This window comes from Neopsephotus bourkii, unplaced genomic scaffold, assembly GCF_033783945.1.
Source record: "Neopsephotus bourkii isolate Nb327-2 ecotype Australia unplaced genomic scaffold, CSIRO-AGI_Nbou_v1 NB_309, whole genome shotgun sequence".
Taxonomy (NCBI): Eukaryota; Metazoa; Chordata; class Aves; order Psittaciformes; family Psittacidae; genus Neopsephotus; species Neopsephotus bourkii.
The window spans coordinates 369583-385193 of record NW_026900817.1 but is presented as its reverse complement, the minus strand read 5'-3'; the positions used below and the strand labels follow the sequence as shown (position 1 = coordinate 385193).

Below are 15611 nucleotides of genomic sequence, written 5' to 3'. Positions count from 1 at the left end.
AGGAGTTCTATGGATTCAGCTCTGCCTTGTACAGGGCACAAGGTGGGAATTCAGGTGCTCCATTGATTTAGTCCTGGGTATGATCCCAAAGATGGAAGAATTCCTTTCCTAGAGCCAAGCGATCAGCTTTACCCGCAGTTGGGACACCCTTCCCAATGAATAAGGAAGAAAATAACCCCCCATCTGTGGGAGCTGAAGGCCGGCCTCGTAAAGGGGTGAAACTCCCTACCCCACACAGCCAGAGCATGAGAGGTTCAAACAAAGCTGTTTTACCCCTGCCCCAGAGCCTGCATCCACTCCCAGCCGAAGGAGCACGATGCTGAAAGCGGAGCTCCTGCTGGTCCTGGCTGCCATCCCATGTCCCACCACCACCACAACAGGGAGCAGGAGCGAGCGCAGCCCAGCAGCCACCCTGAAGGTTCTGGCGGTGATTCTGTGCTCCATGGATGTTCTTCCCTTTGCAATCAGCACAGGAAGCGAATGCACCATCTTCAACAGCACCAAAACGTTCTCTGCCATGGTCTCTGTGCAAGGGGTGCTCCTTTGGCAATGGCATCTGCATCTGCACTGCTGGAGCTACGAAGCTTTTCCAGATGTGGACCGATCAATCCGGGCAGGAGCTGCTTCCCTAGGCAGAGGCTTGCCTGCAACCTGCAGCACAAACCAGCTCCAAGAGGTGGTTTCAAAGAGCAGGCACAAACTCCCATTGTGCTGCAGTTTTCCATAGGGAAAGAAAACGTTTGGTGCTCACAAACGTCAGTGATGCTCCAATAGAAGCAATGCCCCAAGGCAGCCAGCCCCAGCCTGCTCCAGAAGGCTTTAGGGTTAAACCTCTTGCAGTTGTACGTACCAGGAAGGCATTGGGGATGGGATGCCAGCAGTTTGCTCTCAGTGGTGTAACGTGGGTTGAGCCTGCCTGGTTTGGCTCAGCAGCAGGGGAACCAGCAGCATTCCTTAACATCCCAGCCTGGGAAGCTGCTTGAAAGGCTCCTTTCCAAGGCAGCAATCCGGTATCACAGCTCATCACCTGAGCTGCGTGTACAGAAATGGATGCTGCACCAGGAAAACTTGTATCTTTAGGTAATTAACATCGCTGCCTTCACTCCCCAGTAATGAGGCAAGCTCCCAGAGGCAATGTGAATGGAGCCTGCACTTAGCAATCAGCATCTCCCAAATGACAACGCTGACATGCCCTGACACGTCCCCGCAGCTGCCTTCGCCTCATTTCCCATCTGAAATGGAGACAGGCCATTAGCCCACATCAGGAAGGTGCTGGCAGAACTGGAACGCACCAAATGCCAGCAGTAGATTTATCCCCCCCCCCCCCTTGTGGACTAAATTAATTGTCTTCTCGTTAACCAAGTGACCTGATGCCGAATTCCTCGTGCATGACTGCCACATGGTTTACAACAGGAGATTCCCAGAGCAAGGGGGGCAACAGGATGCAAGACACTCGACTAAAGCTGGAGGGCTGAGCTCCAAATCCCGTCTTAATGGGCGCCCCCGGAGCTGGCTGGGGCTCTTCCTGATCCCCAGCTTTCAGAAGCACCCCGATTCAAACAGCAGGGCTGCAGAGACTCCAAACGCTTGCTTTCCTCCCCGTTAAACACCAGCAAAGCAAACGTGTGTGCAGTGACAGGCACGAGGGGCACAAGATCCTGTTGTCACACGGGAAGCAACCCATAGAGCTCCTGCCTCCATCAGACTCCAGCACAAAAGCAAGTCTGGAGCCCCAGGCAGCACTTGGCTGTATGGAAGGAGCCCACATCCCCTTCTAAGGCTCAGGATCAACACTGGTGCACACTCACACGCTGGACTCACAGCAAAACCTGCTTAACAAATCCCTTCTTTCAAAGGCCATAAGGAGAGGTTATTCACGTGCATTGCTTTTTGGTGCCTTTAAATAACAGAAACTGCTTCAACGCAAAGGTAGCGACCGAGCCTTTAGGCTCCTACCACATCCTGCTTCAGGGGGAAGTCCTCAGAGAGCTGCTCTTAACAGAACTTCACATTTGAAGGCTGAAAACCCACTTCTGCTGCCTTGCTACCTTCAGTGTGTGAACTCCAACAGAACACACCACTCTCGGGTGTGTAAGGCACCCACTATAGCAATAAGCCTTGGACAAGAGAACAGGCACCAGCTTCACTTGACTACACAAGCAAAATGAAGCTGAGATCCAACTGGGATGGAGGAGAGCAGGAATGCAGCCATCGAGTGCTTTGGGGTGGCAGAGTCCTTTTGTGTTCCTCAAGCAACGGGAAGAAGAGGTGCTGTCCTTGCAGCAGGACCTTCCCCAGGGATGCGGTGCTGATGGTCAAGAGATGCACTTTTAGCCTTCACTCTTTCCAACCGCTTTGGCAGTAGCTCAGTGCCAGTAAATTACAGTAAATCCAGTCACAACTGCCTCTCGTCCCCATTCACCCCCCAGCCTAAGAGCCAGGCACCTCAGTTTTTAATGGGTAAGCATCTCAGTGTATCAGTAGTACAGTTGTTTTGGGCAAGCATTCCCATAGTAATTATTGGGTCTACTTTCAGCACGTCCTTCCGTTTACAATTATTCTATATACAACATCTTGGTTTCCATCAGCTTTGTTTGGTTCAAAGTGGATGAATTCAGTTACCCTGGTCCAATAAACCCCCAAATGAGGAAAATCCTCATGTGTCTCCACCAAGGAATTCAGAGGCTGGAAGCAGGATGCGCTCCAGCCCAGCTCTGCAGTTTAAAGAAGCTTTCAAGAAGGATCCTCCAGGACCTCACACTTTAGGAATGATTCAAAGCCCCCGAGCTCTCAGCTGACAAGGGAGTAGGACGTGATTTATCTACGTGGGAGATGAAGGGAGGGCATGCAAGGGGTTGAAACGCACAGCACTCTGCAGAGAGCCACCAAACAGCTCTGCAACTGCCACAGATCCCTGAAGCTCAGTCTAAACCTGTGAACTAGAGGCAAGATGCTGCCCTTGGCTTCACAGCACCCATGCAACCTCCACAGTGTGATGATCAGACAGCAAAGGCAACAGAATGGTTCATAGATCCCGTTAATGCCAGGGCTACACAGGCTTCTTTTGCCAACTGGAACAAGCACTTACCTTGGGTTTGCGGCACATACGGAGCCAGAAGCTTTGCTCTCTTCTTCTCATACCCCTTTTGTGTGATGTCCCCTAAAAGCAAGGACAGAAAACTCCATTTAGCCATGTGGTGTTCTTCAGGTTGAGGTTTGTCTGCTTTTCCTTTCAGTCCCACCTAAATACAGCAATGCAGCTGCTGAAGAAAACCTGAAACCAAAGAAATGCGGGTACATTACGGTTTCAAAGCCTCCGTGCTATGGAACACCGAACTTTCCCTTGGGATCAGGGATAGACACTATTTAAATGCAGTAATTTGAATCAGAACAGCTATCTAAATGGAATATCAAAGCAATGAAATCCTAAAAAGGGAGTGCATGAAAATATTGTGGAACCACAAAGCCAGTTTATGCTAACAAACGGGAGTAATTCCCAAACAAGAAAGCAAAGGGGGAGTGCAGATCCAGAGCCTGGTCTTAAACTGTTGAAGGCACCTCTGAATACCAAGGCAAAGATGAACAGAGGCAGCTTCTAGACTGCTGCCCAGCAGCACAACCTATGATCCAGAGCATCACACTTCGAATCACGTCTCTTTGACACTCAGTGAATACTGAAGGGGTTGTGGGTTTATTAACCTGGTAGGAGCTGTAATCCCACTCTTGTGCCTGCTGGGAGAAGCATGCAGCAGATGCTCCATAGAAGCAAAAACAAGAAGTGTTAGGAAAGCGGTAGGAAACTCTCCCCTTCCTCAAAAAGCTGATCTGATCCTGGAGATGGACCATCTGCCTCCTGCCTTTTCTCACATCAGACCCACAACACAGACTGAAACCTGAAGGGATTACATTAAAAAGCCCTGCAGTGATTTAAGCCTTTCTACAGCCTGACCTGCACTTGCAACCCTTAAAGTGGACCAAACACACGTACCCCACATGAACTATTTGGTATTGCTTACCAATTAAGCCCACATCTGTGTTACAAGAAACTAGTGATCACCAACAGCACGCATGCTTTGCTATGAGCCTGATTACTGCAAGGCAAAGGGGTGTTAGACACTGAGCAGCACAGGCCACAGTACCTGCTGCTGCCGTACAGCATCCTTCGGCCAGACACATCCAGCCTGATCCGGAGGGCCACATCAGGAGAAGGTGATTAAAGGGCTTAGGCTCTGAGGCTCTGAACAAACCCAGGGTCTCTGCTAAACCACTGCACCTCACGGGCCCCTCTGGTTCTAAGAAGCACTGAAATGCTTGCAAAGGGAACGCAGGACGTGAGGACAGGCAGACGTGAGCATCGCTTGAACTGCCAGGCTGAGCTCCAGAGCTGGAACGGACGGGTACCCGCGCTGCTCAGTGGATGGAGGGCACCGGCACACAACGTTTTACCTCCCTCCTTCAACACTGAGCTTGAGCCAGGCCCCAGCAAGCCCGAACAAATCCAGCAGCTCCAAATGAGCCCGTCCATGAAACACTGGGAACGCCAAGCGAAGCGCTCGTGTTAATGCTTGGTTGCAATACACAGCTCAGGAGGCAGGTATGCACACCGTGAGAAAGAGAGCTCTGCATGGACTCAGCACCATCCTGAGCCACCAAACCCACCCGCTTCATCCCCATCCTCCTCAATGCCCCCCACTGGTTCCTTTGGGTGGCAGGAGGGCGACAGCCACTGCAGGAAACCCCAACCGGTGCCTCGTGAGGTTTGCTTGCAGCTGGTTATTTGGTGATGAATTTCTCCACCACGCTCAATGGGGCTCCTGGCATCGGTGGTTACACACCACACACTGCCACAAAGCGGTTGGAATTACTAAGGAATACCAGGATGCTCTGAGCAAACACCAGCGCTTTCAATTGAAGTGCTATGGCATCCCATTGCTCCACACACTGGAATTCTCTCTGACCACTCGTTCCACACTAATATCCTACTAAAGCAAACCCATCCTCATGGGAGTGCAGGCATTCTGGCTCACAGGCTTGCAATTGGGAGCTTAAAGCTGAGGGGAGATAGGACTGAGAGCCAAAAAGGTAACAGAAGGCTCTCCCTAAGAAAGCATGTGTGTAGGTATGGGTGACAGGCCTCAAATTAGGATCTGATTACTACAACCACAAAAGTTACACCCAAAAATGACACCTCCAGTCCTGGAAGTGAGCATCCCTTTAATGCACTGCATGAGTGGGGTGAATGGAGTGGGTAAAGCCTCTTCTCTCTGGTCATACATAGTCCAAATCAAAGCAAAGACTCACCATGGGAGAGGTTTTCTCACCCCCTATCCCTTCCCTGCTTATCTCCAGGAAATGGAAAAGCCTGGATCCGAACATAAATGCCGACTTCCTCACCAAGTACCATAAATCACAGCAACAGGAAGAGCACCAAGACAATGGGACTGGCCACCCCGAGAGCCATTCACTCCTACTACATAAACCCAGTAACTCCTCAACCCCGCTGCCATGAATTGATGCCTTGGGACACTGGGGTGTGCTGAGTTCCTCCAGGTACCTGAAAAACCAAGCCTGGAATCACAACCCCTCTCTGTGCAGACACAAATGCAGCATCACAACCAAAGCAAACGAGAGCTGCAAACACAGCTTGAAAACGGTGCTTTCATTTGTTCATTCCTAGGAAAGAACTGATGAACACGAGCACTGCTGAGCTCTCCTGGCCCTCTCCCAGGTACAGCTGTCTCTGCTCCCTTGGAGGCTGTATTTATCTGTACCCTAGTGATGGTTGTGCCCTGCTAAGGGAGTGGGATTCACCTCAGAAGCAAGCAAAGCATCGGCATCGCTTCAGTCAAGACTCTTGTGTGTCATGGTTTTAACTCTTATCTCCCAATGTGTTCTCAGGCATCATCAGAGGGTTGGGGTTGTGTTTTTGAAGTCAAGCTGCTGAGGACCAGGCTCCCCTTCCTTCCTGCCAGCTCCATGGCAATGACAGCAGCTCAGGTGCAGCAGCATCTTCAGCTTCCACAGGCACCCGGTGCATCAGAGCAGAGGGTGCATTAACACAGCTCCGTGCCATGTACTCACTGTTACCCACTCATCCCTTCCATCCCAAACGCAAAGCTCCGCTGCTGACAGAGGTTAACTCACCCCAATGCATGAGAAACGTGCTCCTGCAGAGCCACCAGCTCCGTTTTCCTGCTTAGTGGATGGACCAGGTTCCCAGAACACGCCCCTGGCACCAGCACTGCTTTGCCCCAGGAATTCCTCACCTTGCTGTGCATCACCCACACTATTCCCCCCCTCTTTCAACCCTCTCCCCCTATTTCATCTGTCCTCTCAGCAGCCTGAAAAGAAGGATTTCAAGACATCCTCAAGACACAGCTGGTCTTGCCAACAGACAAGCGTGGATTCAGCACAGGAAACAACTCCCGATTGATGGTCTGCAGAGACAAGTTCAATTGGGGAGCAGCTTTTCCCTGCCTCGGAATGCCCTGACCACAGCCTCGACTGCAGACACCTCGGTGATGAAATCCAGGAGCTCTGTGTAACCAGAATTCCCTAGGGAAAAGAGCCCAAAGTGGATCCTGAGCTTCCTTTTCCATAGGATTCCCCCAGTTCCTTGACAGGAAATGAGAACTGATCCTCACCACGCAAACCCCATCCGGATGTTCCGACCATGGGGAGTGCAAGAGATGACCACAAACAGAGGGGTATGGGCTTACCCTGAGCAGGAGGAAGCCTGGGGAGCTGCTGCCCTCAGCCTGGAGGTTCCACCTACACCCAAATGAGGGTAGGGAGAAGCTGAGAGCCCCAGGCTCGCCGCCCTGTGACGCCAGGCTGCTTTTCAGCAATTAGAGATGCTGATCTCCTTCCAGCCCGCGGTGCTCCATCAGTGCAAGGTGGTAACACCAGCTAATCCTGCTACGGGCAGACAATGCTCCTCTTTCAACATCCTTGCTCCCCTTCCCTCCCCCTGGAAGGAGCACACTGATTCATTTACTGTCTAACAAAACCATAATTACTCCAGAGGAGGAATCCAGGCAAACGATCACGTAGCGCACAGCATCTCCCCAGCAAAGCCTCCGAACACTTGACTGCATCAGGGAAAAGGAGGCAAATCTGGCTTGCATTTGGGAAAACAAAGGTTTGTGTGCTTAGAAGATGAAATGCAACGGTGATGTTGCCAGTTTATGCTGATAGAGAATGGTGGGAACGGCTCCATCAGCCCCCAAACACAGGCAGCTTCTCTATTTAACAGCAATAGGATTACAACAAAGACAAGGAGATCAACTCTGTTATCCCCACTCCATCTGTGCTTTAGGTCTCACCCCTGTCATGACTTGGCCTTTCTTGCCCACTGCTTCATCTCAAGGCACATGGCAGGCATCATCTCCCCCTACTTTTATCACCCCAAACTCCTGCTCAAGGAACACAAGGGCTTGGTTTTGGCTTGCCTGCCCTTGACCAGAAGCAGGCACCAAACTGTTGGTAATGAAACGCAACTGGAAGTCCCCAAAGTTCTTTTGTCGCATGCCACTTCCAGAGAGGGCCTGTGAGTGGGCCTGAAGCATTAGGGGGCACGTTTGGGAGATTCAAAACGGGGAAGGAAGGCACTTTAACACTTAGGACTGGCTCAGCTATGGCCTAGGCAGGAAATAGGCATCAAACCCATCAGCACAGCACAGCACATAGCTAAGAAGTGTTGCTGCCACGCATTCATGTACCTGCAGGTCCATGCCACCTTTCTTCTGTTTCCTGCATGGTTGACAACTTCCGGGCATCCTGCACTCCCCTCTGATGGCTTTACCGAGGCTTAAAGCATCAGCATCCCCAAAGACAACACTGGAATCCTTCAGCAAGGGCTGGGTGCTCAGGCAGACCCTACCTGCTCAATGGTCTCGCGCTCCTCACGCTCTCTGCCTGTAACTCCAGCACAAAAGCCGTGCTGGAAACAAGTTCAGACAATTGCCTCTTTCGGTCTGAGGCCAACCGATGACGCAGCTTCAAAGATCCCCTCCTCTTTCCTTGGGCTGAAGCTGCCTGTCAGGTTTCCTCCTTGAAGACAACACCAAAGCCTGTACTGTGGTGTCCTCCAGAGCCAAGGCACTGGCTCCTTGAAACTAAGCCTTCCTCGCTCGAACATCACCAAAACACCCCAAGAGAAACAGAAGAGGTTTGCACTTTGCAGTTTCCCTTTAACAGCACCATCCCGCTCCCGTTAAGAACACGAAAAGCACCCAGCAAGTCTTACAAAGCTGTGTTTGTTAAGCACCAGCATTATCCTGCTGCAGTTTCGGTACTAAAAGCTTCACAGACAGATCAGCTCCAGATTAATTCCTATACACACAACAAGCCTCCTTGGCTCCAGCACTGTAGGGATTCTGTTCAACACTTCCAAAACCCTTTTCTAAAGGCTTATAAATGTTGCTTGACCAACCTAAAACTACTGTAATCTCAACACAGACTGTTTCACGAGAGCACGAGTCAAGGTTGGGTTTTGCTCTGTGTCATTTAAGGTCACAGCATCACAAATCACTGCGTGCCTTCAGCTTTGGGACATGTTTTGTTGTTTCACCTTTAAACAATCAACCCAACTATTGGAACTATACTGAAAATCCCTTTAGACCAGTACTTGAGAGCTGCAGATGATCCACTGCCCTCCAGTCACCCGTGTGGGCCCATGCATCACGAGTTAATAACCTTAGGTGCCAACAGGGTGAGCTAAGGACAGATTCAGCCTTCTCTGTGTGCGTGGGCAAGGGGTGACCCATGACAAGGAGATGTCACCAGATCAATTGTAGCTGAAGACCCCGACTTCCCCACAAGAAAAGGGACACACATGGGAGCACTGTAAAGAAAAGAGCCTCTTGTCCATGCACTACACTGGTGTTGGTTCTTCTGTTCATAGCAGACAGGACGTTCTGACTTGTGACTGTGCGTGGTTCACACCCCATCGATGTGACCCCGGTGTTCTCAGCTTAGTATCATAGAATCATGGAATAGTTAGGGTTGGAAAGGACCTGAAGATCATCCAGTTCCAACCCCCCTTGCCATGGGCACGACACCTCGCTCTAAACCATCTCACCCAAGGCCTTGTCCAACCTGGCCTTGAACACTGCCAGGGATGGAGCATTCACAACCTCCCTGGGCACCCATTCCAGTGCCTCAGCACCCTCACAGGAAAGAATTTCCTCCTTAGATCCAATCTAAACTTCCCCTGTTTCAGTTTGAACCCATTACCCCTTGTCCTGTCACTGCAGTCCCTAATGAAGAGTCCATCCCCAGCTTCTTCAAAGCAGCTCAAACGAGCACGGAGCCACGCTTCAAGCCATACCTGGAGCTCATCTGCATGGAAGAGCTGAGAGGCCAGAAGCACTCTGCCTTTCACATGCTCACCTGGGATAACAGGATGTGTGACACACTCGGGCATCAGCAACTCAACTCATGCTATCAGTGAGTAACACCCACCTTTACCACAGGCAAAATGCCCAAACCCCCTTCAAACCCTGATATACATCACTAATTTCTGTTGATAACCCTGCTAAACACAGGCTCTGCTTGCTGCTCCTAATACCTGCAAAATACAACCACTGAACACCAACTTCATCAGAGATATGGTATTGCTAAGTGCAGGCATATAAATGTGACATGTTGTCCAGAAAACCAACACATGCATATAAATAGCTTAATCCCTTATAAAAATAATAAATCTTGCATGAAACCCCATTGGGGGGGAGGATCTTTTAAATAGCAACAGCTTGTCATAGGGAATTAAAAAGGCATTTTCCATTCTGAATGCTCCAGAGGGCACCAACCCAAGGCTTTGTCATCAATAGGGTTTTACAAGATCTATGCAGGAGAAATATTTGCATCTATTTTTAATAAGGAGTCAATGAGAATATGAATGTAGATGGAGGAGCATTGATCAGCGTTTATACTAGTCCTGCATCAGAACGATGCATTGGAATAACACATGCACATAATACCTGCAGTCTGCGCTGAGTCAAGCAAGGCACCTCACAAGGCATTTACAGCCTCCAGATGAAGTGATTCTGCCCTGAGTAACAGCAGAAAATCACAGCTCTTCACTCCTCAGACCAAAGACACAAACCTACCCCTCTCCCATTGGACTGAACACAGAAGTTTCCTGGGATATGACTAAACTCTGTGCAAGAGAAACAGCCCCATGACTCAGCACTCGCTCGGTGGGCAGGTAAATCACTGCCTTCCTTAAGGCAGACACTGATTTATCGGTGTGGTGAGCACTGAGGAGGTTCCATCCAGCCCAACTCCAGACCCTGCACACAGCGAGCACTTCCCCCAGGAGACAGGCTAGCACGGGCAGATGGTTCTCCAAATCCAGGCTGCTTTTAGTGCAGGGATCAAAACAGAACCAGAGCCATGCAGGCACCCGATGAGAACCCCGTAGCCTGCTGCAGAGCGCTTCGGCACACGTACACAGCCACCCACAGCTCCAAAGGCAACTGGTGTTTTCCCTTGGGTTCACCAAGATTCGTATCGCTCATCCCTTCCTGGCTCTCGGATGCCAAAACTTGGTAATTCTCTTGAAACTTTGATTTTCCTAACCTAAGGCTTTGATTTTCCTCACCCAAGCCAACTGCTCCTTGCTGGTAACTCCTCCAAACCCGACACCATGGCAATACCCTTGGTAAACCATCCAGAGAGGCAGTTTGGATGCACAGCCCCTTCCAGTCCCACTGTGCGTGAAGTCACTTTGTGTAATTAAATCCTAGGTTCTTGAATTAGATGGAAGAACGGGAGAAGAAAGAGTTAAGAGCAATTATTCCCTTATCTATCGATCAAGCACACTGCTCACACAAAGGATTCAGGCATGGAAATGCAACTCTGACCTTCCCTTAAACAGAGTGTTAACAGCACTAACCTAGTTGGCACCTCACACCGCACAGTAGTGCAGTAATTATGTATTTCCAGATGGGAAAATGCTATTCCAAATCATAGTGGGATGAGCACAATGATTATCCATGATGAAACAAAGGAAGGGATCTTGCTGAAAGCGCTGGCACTTCAAAGATTGCTCCCCAAACAAAAGTAAAAGAGAAGTAAACCCAATTGCAGGAATCCCAACAGCAGAGGTGAGGCATCGAGCGGGCCGTGTTTTCCCACATGCCTCCCACCCTGCTTTTCCCAAAGAGGCAGCACCAAGTGTGTCTTCATAAGGATGTCACTCCCATTCCAGAGCCAGAAACAGAGCACAGAGCGATGCCTGCTCAAAAGGCCCTGGTTTTCCCAAAGCCCTGAAATCTGAAACACAAATCACAGACACCTGAGAGCAGCACCAAGCGCTTCCTCTAGGACACATCATAGAATAGTTAGGGTTGGAAAGGACCTGAAGCTCATCCAGTTCCAACCCCCTGCCATGGGCAGGGACACCTCACACTAAACCAGGGCACCCAAGGCTTTGTCCAACCTGGCCTTGAACACTGCCAGGGATGGAGCATTCAAAATCTCCCTGGGCACCCATTCCAGTGCCTCAGCACCCTCACAGGAAAGAATTTCCTCCTTAGATCCAATCTAGATACCATTAAACAGTCACCATAACAGGATCCCATTGCTCCAACTGAAGCCATACCACTGTTAAGCTTTCACCCAGCCTCAAACCAGCGCGTGCCACTCGGCATTTCACCAGTGGGAGCTCCCACCAAACTCCACAGGCTCCTGACAAAGGGCCTGCAGGCAGCTCCAGGAGCAGCCACATGAGCTCTGCTGCTCATTGCTTTCAGCCTGGCCACTGGGAACCAAAGCACCTTGTTAAAGTGATCCTGCCCCTCTGCTCTGCTCTCGTGAGACCTCACCTGGAGCACTGAGGGCAGTTCTGGTGTCCTCAGCATAAAAAGGACATGGAACTGTTGGAACAAGTCCAGAGGAGGCCACGAGAATGAGCAGGGGCTGGAGCACCTCCTGTATGGAGACAGGCTGAGAAAGTTGGGGCTGTTCAGCCTGGAGCTGCGTGGAGACCTCAGAGCAGCTTCCAGTGTCTGAAGGGGGCCTATAGGGATGCTGGGGAGGGACTCTTCATTAGGGACTGCAGTGACAGGACAAGGGGTAATGGGTTCAAACTGAAACAGGGGAAGTTTAGATTGGATCTAAGGAGGAAATTCTTTCCTGTGAGGGTCCTGAGGCACTGGAATGGGTGCCCAGGGAGGCTGTGAATGCTCCATCCCTGGCAGTGTTCAAGGCCAGGTTGGACAAGGCCTTGGGTGCCCTGGTTTAGTGTGAGGTGTCCCTTGTCCATGGCAGGGGGTTGGAACTGGATGAGCTTCAGGTCCTTTCCAACCCACCCCATTCCGTGATTCTATGATTCTAAATAACCTTAAACCTGCACATGCGCATCCCAAACACAGTTCTACAACCCCAGACTGTGTCCAGGTCAAAGGGATGATGCCCCATGGAGCAACCCTTGCTGTGTAGAGGAGCACAGGCTCCTCTATGCAGAGCCCAGGCTACCTTTTCTGCACCGAAGAGTACAACCCATTCAAGCTGGTTACAAGCTTGGCAAAGCAGGTTTAAATAGAAGGGGCAGAAGCAGAATGCACTGTGCAGCCTGGCACAAGCAGCAGGTTTCAGTGCAGGCTGTGTTAAGCTCTCAGTTACGTTTACATCAGCAACCATGGCTTTCTTGAGGAATTCCAGTGCTAAGGAAACCACGCTGGCACGGCCCCAGCAAGCCTAAGAAACCCCACTATTGTGTCAGCTGCAAGGCTCTTTACAAGCAGGATCATGCGAGGAGTGACTTCTGCGCAGGGCTCTTGCAGCATGCCAAAGGAGAGGCAGCATCTGCTTCAGGAGCACGTTGTTCCGAGGCTGGAGAGCAGGATGCGGCCCAGATCCTGCTGTGAAAGCCTTCAAGCTGTGTGCCAGATCAAAATAAAGGGCAAAATGCACCGTTAGCAGCAAACGTGAGAGCCTCACAGCACTGCTCAGCTGCGTGCTGGGAATCCACCCCAGTGTCTGAATGCAGCCACTCAAGGGAACGCAGGCACCTCTCCCAGCAAATCACTGCCTCCCCATTCTGCCCACTAATAGCCCTTTGAAGAGGATGACATCCAGCTTGTGGGACCAAATGGGCCTTGCACTCTCTGCCTTCAAGCAGAAACCCTGTGCTATGCTCAGTAAGTAATGGTCAATCTGTTTGCTAGCCTTGTTACGCAGGATATTACAATACCAGACAGCCCTTCTGATCCTTCCAAAACCATGGATTCTTCTTGGCTGGTATCAGTCCATCCCCAGAACAAAACTCCTTTCAACACTGGCACCAGTGGACCTCGTAAACAAACAGGCTCAAGAGAAAGAAAGGTCTTATTCAACAAGCTGCCTCCAAACCCACAATTACAACTTGCAGTGCATTTTCCTACCGTGGCCTCTCCAAGGGTGCAGTCTCCCCCCTTTCCAACTCAAATAAACGGAGTTCTCAAATGTCTTCCTTGTGGAGGGAAGGAAGCAGGGAGAAATCAGGATTATTTAAGAGCATCCAGTCAGCAGCTTGACCAAAAGGACCGCAAACAAAAGGAACAAAAGAGCTTGCAGAAAAGATATTGCGGGTACAGATGTGGTTTAGTTTGAGAACTTCAATCTCTGACAGCAAATTGAGGCCAGGATGCTTTACAATACGCTTCCACAGTACTGTGTGCTCATTACAGACCTTGTCACTGCATCCTTGGTAAAAAGCTGCTCCTGAAATCGTGTTTTCTCTTCCAGCATCCACAAAAGGAAATGCCTCTCTTGTTAATTTTCCACTAGGGCAAAATAAAGCAGAAGGGACCAGCGGAGCAATCACAACCAATGACTCCCAACCACCTCGCTGGAGAGCCTCAGTGAGTGGGGAACTGAGGCTCTCAGCAACACACAAACAGGATGCCACAAAGCTCTGGACAATCACTTGCTCTGTCTGCCCAGTAACTGCAATCTCTGCAGTGGCTTAGAGCAAACATCAACATCATCTCAGTTCCTCCCTAGTCCTGCTCTACCTGGGCCTGTAAAGCTGCTGTAGGACTCAGCATCCTGCTCCTCTCCCTCCCAAAGGCAGCAGACTGCTCTCAGCAGGGCAATGGCCACTTCTGGCATGGGCTGATGGACACACAGAAGTAATCCCTCTTGGAAAAGCAACGGAGACAGATTAAAGCCCAATAATTTCAGTGACAGCAGCCTCAGGAAGAGCAGATGGGGCAGCATCCAGCAGCACTGTCTCCACTGTAGAGGACTGCGGAATAGGGACTGGCCCCACCACAATGCATCTGACACTTGTAATATTAATGAATCAGGCCTCTAACTACACACAGGGGCTGAATAGCAATGAAAGAGGAAATGGGTTTTTCAGCTGGCACCTGGAATAGAGGCACAGCAAGCAAACAGTGCTCTGCTGGCTAAGCAAACACCTCAACAGCATCACTGCGCACATGGCTCTATGGGATTCTGACACTGCTGCACTCTGTTCCCAGGCAGGGATGGGACTTCTGATGCAGTGGAAATAAACTCACTGTGGTTTATTTACAATAAAAAAGGCAGAAAAATACACACATTCCCTTTCAGCAGGTGAATTCAGCACTAAAGCTGCAGCAGACAGACCTAGCAGTAATTCTTACACAGCAAAGAACTGCCCAAGCAAACACCAGCCAAACGGAGAGAGACATTAACTGGGGAACACAAGAGGCAGGATGCTACCTGCCCTTTCCCTTTGTTGTTTCCATCCTGAATCACCCACACCAGATTTCAGGAGGCTCAAAGTCACAGCTCCCAGGGCTGCATCTGAACAGCATCAACTCCAGCACAAGCCTGATGCTAGGGCACAAAGCACAGCCATGAGCTTGGGTACCGAAGGCAGCTGCAGAGAGTGAGAAAACACCAACCAACCTCAAAGCTGGTTCCAAACGTTCTTCAGACCAAAAGATCTCCTGCACGGAAAGGCAACGAACCTGCACCACATCTGCCCCGGTGTCCTGCGCTCTGCACTTGAGCAAGGCAAGAAGCCTGATGTCTACAGGTAAAACTTGATGGTGTATTCGCACTGCCAAGCTGCAGCCCCTCCAAGATCAAATCTACCATAAAAAATGGGTCCAAAATGGTAAAGTATCATTTATATAAATGTCTAAACACCCAACAGCAGCGTATTAAACCCACTCCAGCCCTAACCAAGTGAACGCTGAACACTTCCTTGTCCCCACAACACCCACGTTGGCCCTGTGAAAGCAACGCAGGGCTGGAGCTGAGAGCAGTGATTTCTGCCATGGCACAAACACTTGGAGCTTCCCGAGGCCAGCATCAGAGCCTGGTTGTGGGTGAAGCAGAGAGCAAGCAGTGGAGGAGGCTCTTTGAAACCTGCTCACAGCACAGCTGAGCGCATCCATGTCCCTTCGCTCTAGAGTGATAACACAGACCAGTCTTTACAGGCAAGAAGCAGCATTCCTTGGCTGTGGTACAGCATTTGCTTGACTGTACTCTAGCTGGAAAACAAGGAGGAACGGCTGGATGCATTTCATGCTTGATGGTACAGGTACTCACTGAACAGCATGAGCTCCTTAGGATTCCAGCCATAAATCAGCATCCAGAAAGCCACTGCCCGCATGGGGAGTGAATCA

General features: G+C 50.5%; 1 protein-coding gene across 3 annotated transcripts in view; it reads right to left on the bottom strand.

Annotated features, from left to right (window-relative positions):
- Nucleotides 1-15611, bottom strand: part of DIP2B (disco interacting protein 2 homolog B) — a 64496-nt gene that overhangs the window by 34134 nt on the left and 14751 nt on the right. For all 3 annotated transcript variants that reach the window (XM_061347196.1, XM_061347197.1, XM_061347198.1), the window contains exon 2: nucleotides 3089-3160. In XM_061347196.1, the coding sequence (XP_061203180.1) occupies nucleotides 3089-3160 (72 nt within the window). The remainder of the gene's footprint in view (nucleotides 1-3088; nucleotides 3161-15611) is intronic.